The sequence below is a fragment of the Schistocerca americana genome, chromosome 7 (assembly GCF_021461395.2).
Source record: "Schistocerca americana isolate TAMUIC-IGC-003095 chromosome 7, iqSchAmer2.1, whole genome shotgun sequence".
Taxonomy (NCBI): domain Eukaryota; kingdom Metazoa; phylum Arthropoda; class Insecta; order Orthoptera; family Acrididae; genus Schistocerca; species Schistocerca americana.
In genome coordinates, this window is record NC_060125.1 from 449107225 (window position 1) to 449125681 (window position 18457).

An 18457-nucleotide genomic window follows, 5' to 3' on the forward strand; every position below is an offset into this window, starting at 1 on the left:
CAGCACACATGTGTCCGGTCTAGGTTCTTCATTTGGGTCTTTCCCCAAAGGCTTACGTACAGCAGCTTAAGAACCTCCAGTTGCAGAGCTTGGTGGATGACCGTATAGTATTGATTATTGTTTGTGCTCGGGAGAGAAAACTCATCCACAGCTGAAAACTAGTGCTATTTTGTGAGAAATGCCGAGAATGGAGTTTCTTATGTTTTTTCTGATTGGATATTTGGACATGTTTGGTGATCAGGATGGTGAGTAGCTTCTGCTGTGGTCCAATCGATGACTGTAGAATTATGGTAACCAACAGATAGTTATCCGGTTGAAAACGCATTATTTCTATTTTGTCGAATTGTGGGTATATTATTATATTTATGAACATAACAAGGCACCTGCAATGGTTTATTTCCCAATGTGCTCAAAACGGAATGGTAAGTGGACTGGTTAGCGATAGCAAAGTTTGCTTAAAGATCATAACTTAATGCACATGGCTGAAGCTTCAGCGCGGGCTGCTCCCTTTCTGCTATTCTTATAAATGCTGAAGTGTTCCAATACAGTAAGAAAGATTGACACATAGAGAGTGGATGCTACAACACCAGTTACAGTCCCGGTAATATCAACCCTATTCAGAAAATTTTTTCAGAGTGCTGTATTGTTCATGCGCTATTCTCGTGGATAATTCGGACTCACTTTCACAGTCAAATAAGCCTATCAAGGGCTTTCTCGAGTGCTGTACCAATTTATTCCTATTGCAACAGCCTCTTAATTAGTTTTAAGTATCACAATGATACGTTCATCGTTAGCGTGTATTATACAGTACGGTATTTTCACAGCCGATTCTAATAATAGAAATGATGATTGGATCAAGACCCTACGCTGTCGCCGGCTGCGGTGGCCGAGCGGTTCTAGGCTCTTCAGTCCGGAACCGTGCGACTGCTACGGTCGCAGGTTCGAATCCTGCCTCGGGCATGGATGTGTGTGATGTCCTTATGTTAGTTAGGTTTAAATAATTCTATGTTCTACGGGACTGATGACCTCAGATGTTAAGTCCCATAGTGCTCAGAGCCATTTGAACCATTTTTGCATTCGAAATATGCCCTCTTTTTTGCTTCAAAAAATTTTCTCTCGTTGAGGTTATGCTTTAGTCCTTCTTGCAAAACGTGAAAACACGGTTCGCAAATTATGCTCTCATGAGTGACAATATCGTCAGGATGATCTACGCGTAAAGAAAAGGCAACAGCAAGTTGTCCCAAATACTTAGCATTGCAAATGGGAGGCATCAAATCAGAATAATCAAAAGGGCATAATTGCCACCATAAATGTCTGAGTTCTTCATCTAGAGGTAATTAATTGAATAGTATTTTTTTCTTTTTGCCCGAAGTGTAGTGTAGTAGGCCACTATAAACTGAGCATTATTTGTAAATTCGCAATCACCATACAAGCCCAGTGATCATTTACATTTCTTGATTACTACCAAAAGTGTATCTCAGTTATTCAAAGTTATGGATCGATTGGTCCTCAAAGTATGGACTCGATCCAGCTCGTATTTCACAGCTGTTTCACGACAAAGGGAATGGATTGAGTACAATAAAACTTTGGAATTGTTGATATATAATCAATGAGGTGGATCTCTTCTCCTACTAATGGACAGGATGATAGAATGTGTATGAGGACATGAGTGAATTTTGCTATGGAGAGTCATATGGGACAAAATCCTTATATTGGCGTGGTAGAGAGAGTCGTGGCGTGGCCCATCAGATGAAACAGAAAACTTATGAGGGAAAAAATGTCATTTCTCGTTCAGTGTCAACGCTAGTCATTAGATCAGTCGTCGAACCCCTGCATTTCGTTACATTTTACACATTACTTCTCATTTTACGTTACTTTTGTTCTCAATAATAGTGTCTGAAGATGGCTGAGGTATAAACACGTTATGTGGAATAAGAAAGGAACATGTATCCTTAAACAAACGATGCAGAATTATTCATGAACATTAATATGATTGCTGACTTATACCAAGAATTTACTTTTTTCATATCCGAACATACTATTGTACATGACTTGCATTCGTGTTTTAGGTTTCCGCACCTCAGTCGTTATAAATGTAACTCTTAGAGAATCACTTTGTTGACCGTCCGTCTCTCTGCTCGACTGTTATTTCCTGATAAGCATTCTGTGAACTACAAATTTTTAGTCAGTGCCCTGTACACTCTTGACTCGTTCCATGGTACAGTAGTTTTGTTTCAGAAAAACAAATAAATAAAATAAAAGTCGAATATTGCTAATAAACATAACAAGTATCAATGAAAGACAGTTTCAATCTTGTGGAGAACTGTATTTATTAGCAGATTTCAACTTTTACATGCTGCAAAATTATATTCTCATCTCGTCGCGGTCACCGTCGCTGACAACAAACGTGTCCACAGGATACCGATCGACGGATTCAGTTGTATCAGCGACACACGAAGTATCAATGTGGCATGAGTCTGAAACATACAATTATTTCATCGTTATTACAAGATATCAAAGAAATCAATAGCACCAGAAAAAAAAGAGCAGAATTTCATTGTTTTTTTTTTTTTTTGACGAACGTGTGAATTGTCTTTTCCTACTAAAGAAGTAGTTGGTGAATTAACACACTGTAATGTACTCAAGGTGGATTTCTTTACGCTGAGGGTCATTTTAAATTACTGGAGTAATTATTAAATGTCATTGGCTAGCTACGACGAATTGGAATGTGTAAACCTCAGCACCAATTTTCTACACCTACATACATATCCCGCAAGCCACCATACGGTACATGATGGAGGGTACCTTACACCACTGCTTGTCCCGTCCCTGTACCACTCTCAAATGGAGGAAGGGAAAAACGACTATCTATATGCTTCCGCACGAATACTGAGCCCTCTTATCTTGTGTTCGCAGTCCTTGTGTGAGATGTATGTTCGTGGCACTAGGATCGTTCTACAGTCTGTCGTAAATGCCTGTCTCCTAAATTTTCTCAGTAGGGAAAAGAAAGTCTTCCTCCCAGGAGTTCCCATTTGGGTTCACGGAGCATTTCCGCTAAACTCACGTCTCGATCGAATATAATAAATTACCTACAGGTAATAAATCCGGCTGCGTGCCTGTGAATTGCTTCGACGTCTTTCTTTAAGCTGACCGAGTGAGGTGCCGCAGCGGTTAGCACACTGGACTCGCATTCGACAGTTCAGATCTGAGTCCGGCCACCCAGATTTAAGATTCACGTGATTTTCCTAAATCGCTTAAGGTAAATGCTGGGATGGTTCGTTTGAAAGGGCGCGGCCGACTTCCTTCCTAATCCTTCCTTAATGCTAGCTTGTCCTCCGGGGCGATAAACACTACTCTTCCGTCCTTTACTTCCTTTCAAACACTGAAACGTTGATGTGAATGTCGAAACCTGCAGTAGCTGACTTTGTGATCACAAAGCCGCGCGGGGTAGCCGTGCGGTCTCAGGCGTCTTGTCACGGCTCGCGTGGCTCCCCTCGTCGGATATTCGAGTCCTCCCTCGGGCATGGTTGTGTGTGTTGTCCTTAGTGTAAATTAGTTTAAGTTAGATTAAGTAGTGTGTAAACCTAGGGACCGATGACCTCAGCAGATTGGTCCCATAATCCTTACCACAAACTTCCAAACTTATGATCACATAATTCTGGAAACATTATTCGGATGTGACACAGCACAGCAAAAAAAACGATTGTATATTGAACATGAGTGAAAATATAAGAGAAAATGGACAGTTTTTAAAAATTGTTTACAAAAAAAGGTTGAATGCGTTTCAAGCTGCCAAAAATGCTTTTTCATGTTACTGACCATGATGAGGATCAGTACAATAAGCACAAAACTAATTACAGTGTTTTCTGTCTGAAAATTTTGATGTCAAAGAAGGGCCTCAGTATTCTCAAGAAGACCCAAGATACATTAATGGAATCATGAGATAAGTTGAACAATACCGGCACATTAGCAGCTGTGACGTCTGTAACAAACTGAACGTTAATCACGAAACGCTTCTATATTACAAGGGTGTGCTGAAAAATAATGTCAATGAATTTTTTTATTCTGTCCGCAATATCGGTTGAGTTATTATATGTCATGCATATCACTAGGTCGACTTTGCTGCTTTACTGACGTCCACTGGACTCGCATTCGGGAGGACGACGGTTCAATCCCGCGTCCGGCCATCCTGATTTAGGTTTTCCGTGATTTCCCTAAATCGCTCCAGGCAAATGCCGGGATGGTTCCTTTCAAAGGGCACGGCCGACTTCCTTCCCCGTCCTTCCCTAATCCGATGAGACCGATGACCTCGCTGTCTGGTCTCCTTCCCCAAACCAACCAACGTTTACTGAAGCAAGTTGCAACGTTCTGTTACTAGAAGACTCCGAACTGTAGCATGTGTAACATGGCGGTGTGTGACGTGACACTGCTGTGACCGTGTTTGTAACCGAAGAGCTCGTCTACACATGGAGTAACCTCTCCTTCAGCCTGACAGTGCCGGACCACATACGAGGTGCTGCGACATCTGCAACAATCCGACGTCTTAGGCTCACTGTCATCTGTCATCCTCCAAACAGTCCCATCTTGGCCCCATCCGATTTTCGTCTGTTTCGAAAACTTAAAGAACACTTTGGAGCACTTCACTTTGCTAGTAATGAAGCGGTGCAACCATAGGTGAGGTTGTGGCCCCGTCAACAAAGTCAAAGCATTAAGGGTTTTCATATAAGAAATTCGGAGGAAGTAATTTTCAGCAAGCTCTCATATTTAGATACGACTGCGTATTGAAAACTTAACTTCACAAGATCTGGTGGTTGATCGCAGTTCCATCTGCGATAGATAGATGAAGCAGGAAGAGTTTCCACCATTTTTTGAACTGCTAATTATGGGCGGTAAAGTTTAGCCACGTATGACATGTGAGGAGAAGATGGTCATCGAAGTAATGTGAATCTCTGCGAACGACGTCTCAGAACATTTGTTCATTGTGAACGCAAAGTTTTCTTTCTAAACTGTGTTGCCAAAAACCTGGAAAGCTTACACCAATCAATTCTGAGAAATAAAATGTTATTGATGGATAATAAATGTGCCATAACCTCTTCCGTCTCGTCAAGCGCTACACGCACATCTATCTGGTGACCCCTCAGAAATCGAGAGGAATTTTTTGTCAAGTCTTTACCTCCAGTTGAAATTCTTTACCATCACAATAGAAACCTCTTAGCGGTGCAAAGTTGACTTTAAAAGAGGCTTGTCAAAATTACATTCACAGTTTCTCCTTCTGAAATCATAGATCTTAAAGACAGGATTACGTGATCGCCTGAATAACGGCAAAGTGGCACGTATTTCATTTGATAAGCGTTCTTTCAGATGGAACCTCTCTCACAAAAGTCAACTTTAAAACATGAGGAAACTATCTTTAAAAGTCGCTCAATGGAATGTTTTAAACATAAAGTAGATCTACTATACTATTTGTTACATTTTGTAAGGACAGATAATTTGTATAGTAAGCGGAACTTTCGAGCTTGGGCCTTGAAAGTTGCAAATGTTAATCTGTAAATCTCGACTGCATCGAGATGAGCAAGCGTTTGTTCACAAATGCAAGTGTCAATGAATATCACAAGAATGAGAACGAAGGTCTTTCTGTTTGAGGGCTCTTCAGCGCGTCGATAAAGATGAGATTAAATGATGAGGATCCGATCGGGAATCGAACCTGGAATCCCAAATCGAAAATCAGCAACGCTAACCACCTTACTACGAACTGTAAACATAATTGCAAATGTTTTACTTCTATAGAGAAGTGTGGAAGACTGAAATCATATACAACTCCATAGCTTACTTTTGTTAGTCATAATCGATGGTTTTCGAAAACATGCAACTTTATCATTAATGATTTAAATTTTCAAGTGCAGTTATTTACATTGGTACAATGTTGTTTAGGGGCTCTTCAGCGCGTCGATAAAGATGAGATTAAATGATGAGGATCCGATCGGGAATCGAACCTGGAATCCCAAATCGAAAATCAGCAACGCTAACCACCTTACTACGAACTGTAAACATAATTGCAAATGTTTTACTTCTATAGAGAAGTGTGGAAGACTGAAATCATATACAACTCCATAGCTTACTTTTATTAGTCATAATCGATGGTTTTCGAAAACATGCAACTTTATCATTAATGATTTAAATTTTCAAGTGCAGTTATTTACATTGGTACAAGCATTGTATTCGATGTCTGCGTGTGTGTTGTTCTGTTTATCTTGCCCTGCTGTCGTCTTTTAATGGTTTTACTGAAACGGAAAAATATATCTTCGAATTTATTAGGCGCTATTGTGAGAAAATAGTATTTCTTGTGTATCTACTTACAGATATTGTACCTCATTCATCTGGCAGTAATTCACACACATCGAAACGATCACCACGATCACCCGCACTGTTTTTTTTTCTTTACGTAAACTCGAAAAGTAGGACAAACATATTATAACAGTACTATTTTCCAGAGACCCAGCCCCTCATAGACCAGACAGTAACTGAAATTGATGACAGCAAAGCAAAAGCATAAATGCTTAATTCTGTTTTCAAATTTTTTTCTTTACGAAGGAAAATCCAGGCTTAATGCCCCAATTTTATTCTCGTACCACTACAAAGATGAATGAAATAGATCTTACTGTCAATAGCGTTGAGGAACACTTGAAATCATTAAAAATGAACAAAGTTCCAGAGCCTGATGGAATATGGTCCGATTCCATACTGAATTCGTGGCTGAGTTATCCCCTGTTTTAACTATAAGATACGCAAAATTCCTCGCACAAAAAATATGTCCAGTTATTAGAAGAAAGGACAGGTCACAACCACCTGCAACAACGGCAGCGGTAGTGATCCACGAAACTGTCGTCCAGTATACTTACCATCCGTTTATTGTAGAATCTTAGAAGATATTCTGAACTCAGGTGCAATGAGGTATCTCGAACAGAATGACCTCCTCCATGCTAACCATCATGGATTCGGAAAAAATTGATTATTTGAAGCCGGACTTGCACTGTTCCCACGTGACACCCTGAAAGGCATTTGTCTCAGTACCACACCTACGCTTATTATCAAACGTATGATCGCATGGGGTATCAAGCGAACATTGTGACTGGGTTGGAGATTTTTTGGTGGACGGGATTCAGCATATTACCTTCTACATCTACATCTACATCCATACTCCGCAAGCCACCTGACGGTGTGTAGCGGAGGATACTTTGAGTACCTCTGTCGGTTCTCCCTTCTATTCCAGTCTCGTATTGTTATCGTGAATCATCGGCAGATGTTGAAGGAACTTCAGAAAGGCTCCGCAGAAGCTTGTCGGGATCCTTGCTGTTTATATTGTATATTAATGGCCTTGTAGACAATGACGCTAACCTCAGACTTTTCGCTGACGATGCCGTTATTTGTAACGAAGTACTGTCTGAAAGAAGCTGCGTAGATATCCAATCACATCTTGATATGACTACAAAGTGGTGTAAAGATTGGCAACTTGCTTTAAATGTTCAGAAATGTAAAATTGTACACTTCACAAAACGAATAAACGTACTACTCTATGCAAAAGTATCAGTGAGTCACAGATGGAATCGGTCAACTAATACAAATCCTTGGGTGTAGCACTTTGTAGGGATACGAAATGGAATGAGACATAGGCTCAATCGTGGGTATGGCAGGTGATAGAATACTGGGGACATGAAAACAGTTTACAAAGGAGATTGCTTACAAATTACTTGTGGGACTCATTCGAGTATATTGCTCAAGTGTGTGGGACCCTTACTAGTAGGACTAACGGGGGATATCGAACGTATGCAGAGAAGGACAGGACTAATTACAGAACGTAGGGAGCCATTTCAGTAATCATTCTTCCCCTGCTCTATATGCGAATGGAACCGGAAGAAACCCTAAAAACTGTTACAATGGGACGTTCCCTCGGCCACGCACTTTAGAGTGTTTTGCAGGGTGTAGATACAGATGTAAAATTAAATTTTCTCTGCCGCTTAGCTATAAAAATTCTTATTTTTTTATTCCTAATCGAAATTATGCTTTAAAACTGCTCAATGGGTTTATTTCACTAAATTGGTAAGCGTATTTGATTTTAAACTAATTTCTAATGACGCTATCAACAAAGCAAAAAAGGTTGCTGAATTTTTGCTTATTTTTCTTCAACACCTCTGAAATATTAGTTGCACAAGGCGTTTAGTATTAGACACTGCAAACCGCGGGTACTGAAAGGTTAGCGATCCCTGCTCTAAAAAAACTGGCCAGGTGCAAATAGGACTCGCGCACTGAGAGTCCCGTATGTGTATACAGACAGCTTACACGTTCCGCAAATCCAGAATCTCCACCATGTTTGAGTGTTATCAACACTGATACGTGCAAGATATCGGTCCCAGGGATTCCAACACTTTAGAGAATGTTTTAATTTCAAATCGGACGTCGGATAACAAATGTCAAAAGACGTATTTTTTTCGTTTGATATAATTACAAATTATCAGTTTTCGGGTGTTATCCTTTCCCTTTACTGTGAAATCTTACTTCTCGCCGAATTTCATGATCCTAGGTAAATGGGAAGTACCTTATAGGCTTTTTTGAGTAAGGCTGTGACAATGAAAATATGTGACATACATGGCCTTATCTTTTGATTGTGTTTCAACTTTTGACACTGCCTAGGGACCGTAGGTTTCATCATATGACCTAAATACGTCTAAACTTTCCAAAGAAAAGGGAGTCCCAACAGAGGGGGGTTGGGTTGTTTTGGGGAAGGAGACCAGACAGCGAGGTCATCCGTCTCATCGGATTAGGGAAGGAAGTCGGCCGCGCCCTTTCAAAGGAGCCATCCCGGCATTTGCCTGGAGCGATTTAGGGAAATCACGGAATACCTAAATCAGGATGGCCGGACGCGTGATTGAACCGTCGTCCTCCCGAATGCGAGTCCAGTATCTAACCACTGCGCCACCTCGCTCGGTCCCAACAGAGGGCCGGACGAACAGACAGAAAACATATGAGAAAAAATTTCGTGTGATGTGATTACAAATTTACATTGTTCAGTTTTTTCCATTGGTTGGCACTTCGTAAACTTGCTTTTTTGCCACATTTCATGACTAGATCGATAGTAAGTACCGGTGAGTCACTTCCCGAGTTTGAAAATATGTGGCATAAATGGGTGTATCTTTTAATAGCGTTGACTTAGAACCTGAAATTTTTTACACCGCCAAGGGACCGTAGATCTTAGTGTGTGACATAAATTTCAACTAGATACGTTTATGTATTCCTAAGAAAAGAGGGTCTTAACAAACGGACGTACAGACAGAGAGTCAGATAAAAAATGACAAAAAAATTTGTCGGTGTAATATAATTGCAGATTTGCAGTTTTCGGATTTTTACTTTGGTTTCATTGTGAAACCTTGCTTTTTTGTCAAATTCCATGATTCTAGGACAACGGGAAGAAGGATAGGTTTCGATGAGTGTGATTGCGAGTATCAGAATATGCGATATAAATGGCGATATCTGTCGATTGCATTGACTTTGAAGCTTCAAATTTTTATATCGCCAAGGGGCTGTAGACCTTCGTGTGTGACATAAATTTGAACTTTATATTTCTATCTCTTCCTGAGAAAAAAGGGTTTGTAACAGTCGAAAAGAAAGACAGACAGGCTGGCAACGAGGTGGTCCTATAGCAGTTGCGTTTTTACCGATTGAGCTATGGCACCTTAAAAAGGAGAGGAAGTCCCTTCATGACCAGGAAATATGTCACCAATCAGGCAACCACCTGAACCTCTCTGTCCCTCAATGGCTAATTGGAGATGTAGAAGGATAAAGAGTAATTCCGTAGCCCGACATGCCTGGCCACGTGGCTCACCTTTGAAGCAGCAGACTCCCGGCGCAGAGCAGCGGCCGACGCCGCCGGCGCAGCGCATCTCGGGGCTGTCCAGGGGGCAGGGCGGCGTGGAGCGGCAGACGGCGGTGTCCGCGGGGCTGGCCAGCCGGCAGCCCATGCGGGGGCCGCAGCAGATGTGTGGGCCCAGGCACACACCCTGCCCTCCGGGGCCGCACGGCGCGCACCTCTGCAACACCAGCAGGCCAGGCTGTAGCCGCGCTGCAAGTACAGCAGTCTGGGCTGCAGCCAGTCTGCCTAGAGTTTAGAGGTGTAAGGATTCTCCTTCCTGCCCCTCTCTTCGCTGCAACCACTTAAGCAGCCCAGCCTGTCGCGACGGAGACACAAGAGTACCTGTTGACCGCGTGAGGTAGCCGCGTGGTCTCAGGCGCTTTGTCACGGCTTGCGCTGCTCCATCCGTCGGAGGTTCGAGTCCTCCCTTGGGCATGGATGTGTTGTTAGTTTAAGTTAGATTAAGTAGCGTGTAAGCCTAGGAACCGCACTTTGGTCCCATAGGAACTTCTGACAAATTTCGAAAGTACCTCTGTACTGGAGCACAGCAGGATAACTTGGGTTTCCTCAAGCCCGAGCTTCACGGACCCCGTTCAGCCTGCTGCAGCTGACAACAGGTTGCGCTATCAGTTCAAAATGGTTCAAATGGTTCAGAGCACTATGGGACATAACATCTGAGGTCATCAGTCCCTTAGAACTACTTAAACCTAACTAACCTAAGGACATCACACACATCCATGCCCGCCGACCGGAGTGGCCGTGCGGTTCTAGGCGCTACAGTCTGGAGCCGAGTGACCGCTACGGTCGCAGGTTCGAATCCTGCCTCGGGCATGGATGTGTGTGATGTCCTTAGGTTAGTTAGGTTTAATTAGTTCTAAGTTCTAGGCGACTGATGACCTCAGAAGTTAAGTTGCATAGTGCTCAGAGCCATTTGAACCACATCCATGCCCGAGGCAGTATTCGAACCTGCGACTGTAGCACCTAGAACCGCTCGGCCACCCCGACCGGCTGCGCTATCAGTGCAGCGTCACTAGCCGGGATATGTTTGCATAGGTAACAACGCTGCAGCTCATTTATAATAACTGTGGGAGCGGGAAAATGAACAAACCAAACTCGAAGAAGGCTGAGGAGAAAATTAGATTTGGGGTATATATACCAGTCGAGTAGCAGAGCCCAAGACCAGGAGGGAAATAGCTTTCTCGCGTTCATGAGGCAGTTTCAACTAAATCAGTATGTGTCTCGCAACGGAAATTGTGTAAAAAGTTACTAAACACGCATTCGGGAACCTCGAGAATTTTAAGCGATGTTTGTAAATTTTACCAGCAGTTTCCTTACTCCATAAATTTTTTGACAAAGGACAGGACACGGTGGCTGACAAGTGGGTAGAAACGCACGCTAAGGACGTGAGGCCATTTAGCAGTATATAGGCAAGCATTGATTGAAATAGGAAAAGAATATCACTCAGTGGATATTAAAAATCACATTCTGGTTGTATGCACGTAGTGCTAGTAAGTTTAGTACGAAAGAAAAGCTTTTTCTATCATATATGTAGTTTTCAACTCAACATCAAATGAAAAATGCATTCGGGGAATTTAGAATGAACTGTTTTTCAGCGAACCCGGAATATACATCCTGGAAAAAGTAATTAAAATTGCTATAACTGGGGTCACACAATGGCCTTGCTGCCGTTGTAGCTCCGGTTCCCGTCAACACACCAAAGTTAAGCACTCTCGAGCTGGGAAAGCACTTGGATGGGTGACCATCCGGTCTGCTGAGCGCTGTTGGCAAGTGGGGTGCACTCACCGCTTGTGTGGCAAACTAAGGAACTATTTGATAGAGAAGGAGCGGCTCCGGTCTCGTAAACTGACGTACGGCCGGAAGATCGGTGTGCTGACCACATGCCCTCCACATCCGCATCCAGTGGCGCTTGTGAGCTGAGGATGACACAGTAGCCGGTCTTTACTGCTGGGGCTTCAAGGCCTGTTTGGGCGGACTTTTTTCAGCTCGCTGAAACACACTAAGGTTACAGAAACTAGACTTCCAAAACTTTACTTCAGTTGGTCTTCCAGTGTAATAGATATCTTCAGATTCTTAGGAACTTCGACTTTTAGAGATGGTTCTGCTTACTACAGAAAACATGCATTACAGATAACCTGATGATGGTTCGAACTGAGAATAGCCAGTAGTACTTGAAAGAGAGTGAAGTTTCAGAGTTTTTTTCATATCGAAATAAATAAATAAAGCCGAAATACGCTGAAAAGGAAGAAAAGGACAAATAAAATTCACAATTTTCTGGCCTAAAATGACCCAAAATGAACGTATATTTCATTGAGCCTCATCTTGTGCTAAACGGGTATGAAAAGACTTTTCATTAATGATGAAGTCTGCTCATAACACTGTAATGAAGGAGTACAGAATAAACTGCTACGTAGCGTAGGGAAGTTATAAGATGGGTTTGCAAACTACCCGTTCTGCTGATAATGTGTAGCAGCTTGTCTGCCTGGTTAATAGGCAAACATGGGAAGGTGAAAAGCGGAATATCGACACTTCTGAAAGAGTCTGAGGAGTGGGGAGCGAATGCTATTCTACCAGCTGCCAGTGTGCCGGCCACACTATAAGCGTGGGTCCAGGCACGCGCTTTGGCTTTTAAGCGCACGTGTCGACACTTCTGCAAGAACAGTAGCCCACACTGTAACCATGTTGCACATACAGTACTGCTTTCTGCTACACCCATTCTGTGAAGAGAGGTGGAGGATCATTCTGCCAGCTGCAATGTGCAGGGTGCAGCAGTTATCTACGTCTCAGCACAAAAAGCTCACCTCTGAATATGTAATTGATCATATTACACTAAAACTAAACTCCACCCGAACAGACCAAGAGGACTCAACGGTAGCGACCGGTCGCCGTGTCATCCTCAAACCACAGACGTCACTGGATGCGGATATGGAGGGGCATGTCGTCAGCATACTGCTTCCCGGGCGTATGTCGGTTTACGAGACCAGGGCCGCTACTTCTCAACCAAGTAGCTCCTCAGTTTACTTCACAAGGGCTGAGCACCCCACTTGCCAACAAAGCTCGGCAGACCAGATGGTCACCCATCCAAGTGCTAGCCCAGCCCGACAGCGCTTACATTGGGTGCTCTGAGGAAAACTGGTGTTACCACAACGGCAACGCCGTTGGCTGATCATATTACACTCTGACCAAAAAAAGTGAGCATCCGGAAGACATGGACAGTTGTCAGTGTGACTCCATAGATGTACACACCATCACCGGATATGTAAATGATTACAGTTACAATTCTCTCTGACCAGTAGAATGCTAACCAGAGTACATTAGTGTTGTTCACATTTAGAGTTGTTGCAGGGTCTGACAGGGTGAACAAGGGACGTGAACATTTTCAGAATGATCACGGTGACGGACACGGAGATGCCGCGTGCTAGTCTGAGACAACATTATCACCACTGGACAAGTTTGAAAGTGGCCTCATTGTCGGTCTCCATTTTCCTGCCTGATGCCTTATCCTACTGACAACTATTAGCTGTACACGCATCACATAGTGACGATATATACAAGTCAGAATCAGACTGAAGTTTGTCATTAAGTCTAGACAGTTTCAGTGCGATCTCAGTAGGTCAATTATGGACGCCCATCAGTAGTACAATGGAATGATACAAATGAAAATTTGTGCCATACTGGGACTCGAACCCGGATGGCCGGTTCTTACCATTAGGGTATCCGAGCTCGATTTATAGACAAACCCAAACTTCCCCATGTTGTCAACCCTATGTCTACCCGTGAGTCGTTCTCGGATCGCCTAATGGTAAGGCAATCGCTCCCCATAATAGAAAAATTCGCATTCGAGTCCCAGTCCGGCACAATTTTTCATTGTCGTCATTCCATTATACAGCTGATGGTTGCCCATATTCGCAACTGCGAATACATTTCATGTATTTCATAACGGCTGCAGTCACCACAGTGCCTGTTCCATCAGGAACATTGCATCGTACTTCTGAACAACGCAGGCACTGCAATAACCTAATCATTATAACTTCTTAAATAGTCACTCGAGGACTGAAATACAACCACTCATGCTCTTTTTTTTTACACTCCGGACTGCAACTAGCGACACCCTAGCGCTAATGTCAGTGGTGCATTATGGTATCTCTTTACCGAGCCCAGTGCTGACAACGCAAAGGAACCTCTCACTAGCACGTACCGCATGTCGAATTCAAGTCTCCCCATTCTACGCAGTTCCCCATTGTTGTTGAGTCAGAGTCACGAAGTTCGACATAGGTAAAAGGAGCAGGCGTTTCTGAGACCTCCCAGAACACTAAGACAGCGTACCTACTGGAGAAGTACACTTGGATCAGAAACTAAAGGTTGTTGATGTCGGTCACCCTTACAAGGCCTTTCCATACTGCTGAAGAGGACTGACTCAGCAAACCCGAACAGAGGGAGATGACTTAACAATAAACATTACGTGAAGATAATTCGGAAAGAGTTGATAAATTTGTTAATTGTGTAAACAGCGGGAAGTTTTAAGGTGGAAACAGTAGACAGCGCAGCAAGTGAGAACATGGACGCCTTACGTGTTGCAGGCCGGCCCTCTTGCCCCCACGGGGACAGTTGGTGATGAGACAGGCGGCCGCGATGCTGACAGCTACGGTGAGCAGTACTGCTAGCTGGAACCTCATGGCTGCTGTGTGCCGGTCGAGTCGCGTCCACCGCTTTTATACCCCCACAGCCGTCCGGGACTGGAATACTAACGATGCCCACCGTCCAGGCCATCTTGTCCTCACTGCTTCCAACCCCCTCCCACATCCGCAGCTTCTTTTCACCTCTGGACTGCAATACAACTACTCATCCTCCAACCCTCTACATCCTTTCATCTGTCCCTTAATCTCTTTGCTTCTAACCATCTCTCTACCACACACACACACGTGTGTGTGTGTGTGTGTGTGTGTAAACGTAGAATGATGCTTAGAAGCAAAGAAACTAAGCGGCAGCTGTCACCCAATTACCCTACTAAAAAAAAGAAACAGTAAAAGAGCTCGGCGTAATGTTAATGTACATTTAAATTGAGAAAAACGAACTCTAGCAGACCGCGGGAAATCGTTCTGTTCCTTACATGTAACACAAACAAATATGAAAGCTGTTTTCTTCCGAAAGTAAACGGACATTAGTCCAGTCCTTAGTCCTGCCAGATCTTTACTACAGCAGTGCACTTCTCGAGGCGCAAAATCTGAAAACTAGACGACCCTAGCTAACTTTGAATGCTTACGTAAGACCTTAGAGTAACATTCAGTTGTTCAGTTGTTGGATGATGTCAGTCCTTCATGTATTCAGTTAAGGATTTTTTTCAGGTACTGTTTTCTTCACCGGTGTCGTAGTCCAAGGGAGGGCACTCTGGGTACAGCCATTTTATTCGTTACTGAATTCTCTCGAATATGTACCACTCAATGTCCGCGACTCCAGCGAACTGCAGACTTCTAGGAGAAAAACTGTAGTTCTATCTAAATCTACATTACTACATACATACTCCGCAGGTCACCAAACGGTGAGTGGCGGAGGTTACACTGTTTCATTAATAGTCGTTTCCCTTCCTGTTCCTCTCGCAGATAGAGCTAGGGAAAACCGATTGTTTATAGCCAGCCATATGAGCCCTAATTTTTCGTATTTTATCTTCTTGGTCCTTTCGCTAAAAGTATGTTGGCGGCAGCAGCATCGTTCTGCAATCAGTTTCAAGTGCTGCTTCTTTAAATTTTCTCAGCAGTGTTGCCTGAGAAGAACGTTGCCTTCCCTCCAGAGATTGCCGTTTGAGTTCCCGAAGCATCTCCGTAACACTTGCTTGTTGTTCGAACCTACCGATAACAAGTCTAGCAGCCCGCCTCTGAATTGCTTCGGTGTCGTCCTTTAAGCTGACCTAGTGCGAATTCCCAACACTCGTGCAGTACTGAAGAATACGTCGCATGCGGCCTCCTTTACAGATGAACTATACTTTCCTAAATTTCTCTCAACAAAACAAAGTTGACCATTCACTCTCCCTATCGCAATCACTGTATGTCTTGGGTATTCTTAGAGGTCACTCTCTTCGTGGGAAATTAGAGCGAATTTTTGGTGCAGCTGAAGTTTCGGCGTTAATCAGCAGTCATGATAAACGCGACCTTTAGAAAACCGAGCCGAAATAATGTTTTCAGTCTTTTTCCGTTGTTTCTCGTTCAGCCTCGCCGAGCTGCAGTAAGCAACCTGTCTAACACCTTAGCGCACAGATTCCATCGCCAGTTTTCAACACGTAAACACGGCAGTAATATAGGTGCGTCATCCGTCCGCCATACCCGTTAAGGACGGCCCTCCCTTTAATGCACAACGGAATCACGATAGTAGTTTACCGTTTCTCCAGGTGAAAAACAGCAACACATGCAGTCACAGAGCTAGGAATTCGGCACTCCAGTTGGCGCTCTGCACGGTAATGTGATGCACTGGAGATCCGAGGAATATCTTGGTGCAGCCCTAGGCTGCTAAAAGTTGATTCCACCCACGAATTTGAGAAAGGTGTTGAGAGTTTTCGCACATTTATGTAGCTGTAATGTGGCCCTAGAATAGGCTTTACCTATCCGAACGAAAAAATGTAGCTATCAAATAGATTTCGTTCAGTTTCAGTCGATAGTAAAGAAACAGAATCTACAAAAGTAAACAATATATCCATTAGCTTTGACAGTTCCGAAGTTTTGCAAGCTACACTTTCCATCAGAGTTGAATTAGCCTTTTTTAAGTTTATTTCATGTTTTTCCACTTCGAGGGGCGTTAATGTGGCATTTTTGTTCAAAACCAGCAGTATTTTCTCAATCGTTCTCATCTTTTTTAGTATTTCAGATTTTGAATTTTGCTTCACCTTGCATGCAGGCAGAATCAGCTTTCATCGCTGAAAACCATGGAGCGCCATTCCATCTACTAGGTGATCCTTTGACGACACCAGTCTAGGCGTGCACGTTGATGCTGTGGTGTGAGTGGAAGAGGGTCTAAAGGTATATGTGACCGTAATCCCTCTGCTAAAAACTGGATCGCAACAGCTGATGTTGACACGTCTGCGGTCACAAGCCCTTCCATCCGTGCTGGGGTCGCTGTATGATCTACCACTGCTGCCGTATACGACGATCCTAGCGGGTGTCTACGCTGCGTAGTCGTCCAGAACCTCCTCTAATGACCACGGACACCAGCATCGTTGCAGTACGTCCAGGTTGTGTGGCAGTTCTCCGAAAGAACCATCCCGTCACTCAGAAGCCCCCCAATCTGATCCCTTTCCAACCTGCTCAGTTGCAGGAAGCACGAATGCGTCTCCGTGGCGTGGTTGCCTGCTTGCTTCACACGTTTGCATTACACTGAGCCATCTGGCTGTGAGCATTCCCTATTAAAGGCTAGATACAGATGGTGCTCTGGTAGCTATGCCACTACACCATCTATTGGCGCATGACGTTGAAACCATTATCAGTACATCCACTACCCCCAAGGTGGCATACACCGTCATTGGATAAAAATCGACATCGTCTTTCCAAATGTACAAATTTTTTCCGGCATTGTATTGTGCCATTTGAAAGAAGAAGTTTTATCATCCTGTAAGAAGTTTTCGCCGCAACGAGAAACGCCTTTCATTTAATGATTGCCACCCCAGATTGCTTATCATATTCGTGCCACTCTCTCCCTTATTTCTTGATAATGCAAAACGAGTTGTCCTTCCTCACTGTCCGTCTCCGTCGCTCAGTGGTCAGTGTGGCTGACTGCTATGGGGAGGTCCTGTCTTCAGTTGCCGGTGCGGCCAGGTAATGTTCCTTGGTGGCAGGACTGGAATGGGTCGCACCCCGCCTCGTGATGCTATTTGAGGAGCTACTTGAGCGACCACTAGCGGCTCCTAGGTCTGGGAACCCGACAACGGCAGGGACAGCGGTCGGCTGACCCCCTGGCACTCCATATGGCATTCTTCTAATGACGTCATATGACAGAGTATGACACGGGAGCCCCTTGGTACTGAATGAACCAAGAAGACCAATAGGTCGAGCTTAAGATTTAATGCCGCACTAACTTAAAATTAATTCGAATTCCCTTCAATTAATGATACAACACATTTTCTTTTTGAAAGCAGATTGTATTCATTCATGATTCCAATATACCATATTATTCCCCGCTCATTTACCAGTCATCAGTCTTCTGGCTGGTTTGATCCGTTCCACCACGAATTCCTCTCCTGTGGCGACTTCTTCATCTCAGAGTAGCACTTGCAACCTACGTCCTAAATTATTTGCTTGATGTATTCCAATCTCTCTCCTCTTCCACAGTTTTTACCCTCTGCATCTCCCCCTAGTACCATGGAAATTATTCCCTGATGTCTTACAGGTGTCCTGTCACCCTGACCGTTCTTATTGTCAGTATTTTCTACATATTCTTTTCCCCTCCGTTTCTGTGCGGAACCTCTTCCGTCCTTGCCTTATCCGTCCACCTAATTTTGCAACACCTGTAGCAGTAAGGCGTACCAACGACAATTTACATTAAACGAGCACG

At 43.6% G+C, this 18457-nt stretch overlaps 1 protein-coding gene across 1 annotated transcript; it reads right to left on the reverse strand.

The window, feature by feature from the left end:
* Positions 1–2343: 2343 nt before the first annotated feature.
* On the reverse strand, positions 2344–14598 carry LOC124622994 (oxytocin-neurophysin 1-like). The gene is made up of 3 exons (XM_047148784.1): positions 14494–14598; positions 9878–10082; positions 2344–2477 (listed from the first exon to the last, which is right to left on the reverse strand). Exons 1-3 carry the CDS (start codon positions 14596–14598, stop codon positions 2365–2367), a joined length of 423 nt encoding a protein of 140 aa, XP_047004740.1. The 3' UTR covers positions 2344–2364.
* Positions 14599–18457: the final 3859 nt, after the last annotated feature.

Excerpts from the sequence above, each read along its gene's own strand:
- LOC124622994 (XM_047148784.1), bottom strand. The coding sequence starts at position 14,598 with ATGAGGTTCCAGCTAGCAGTACTGCTCACCGTAGCTGTCAGCATCGCG. Across the intron at positions 10,083-14,493 it reads AGAGGGCCGGCCTGCAACAC|AGGTGCGCGCCGTGCGGCCC; the intron begins GTAAGGCGTCCA and ends CTGGTGTTGCAG. Across the intron at positions 2,478-9,877 it reads GGGAGTCTGCTGCTTCAAAG|ACTCATGCCACATTGATACT; the intron begins GTGAGCCACGTG and ends TGTATGTTTCAG.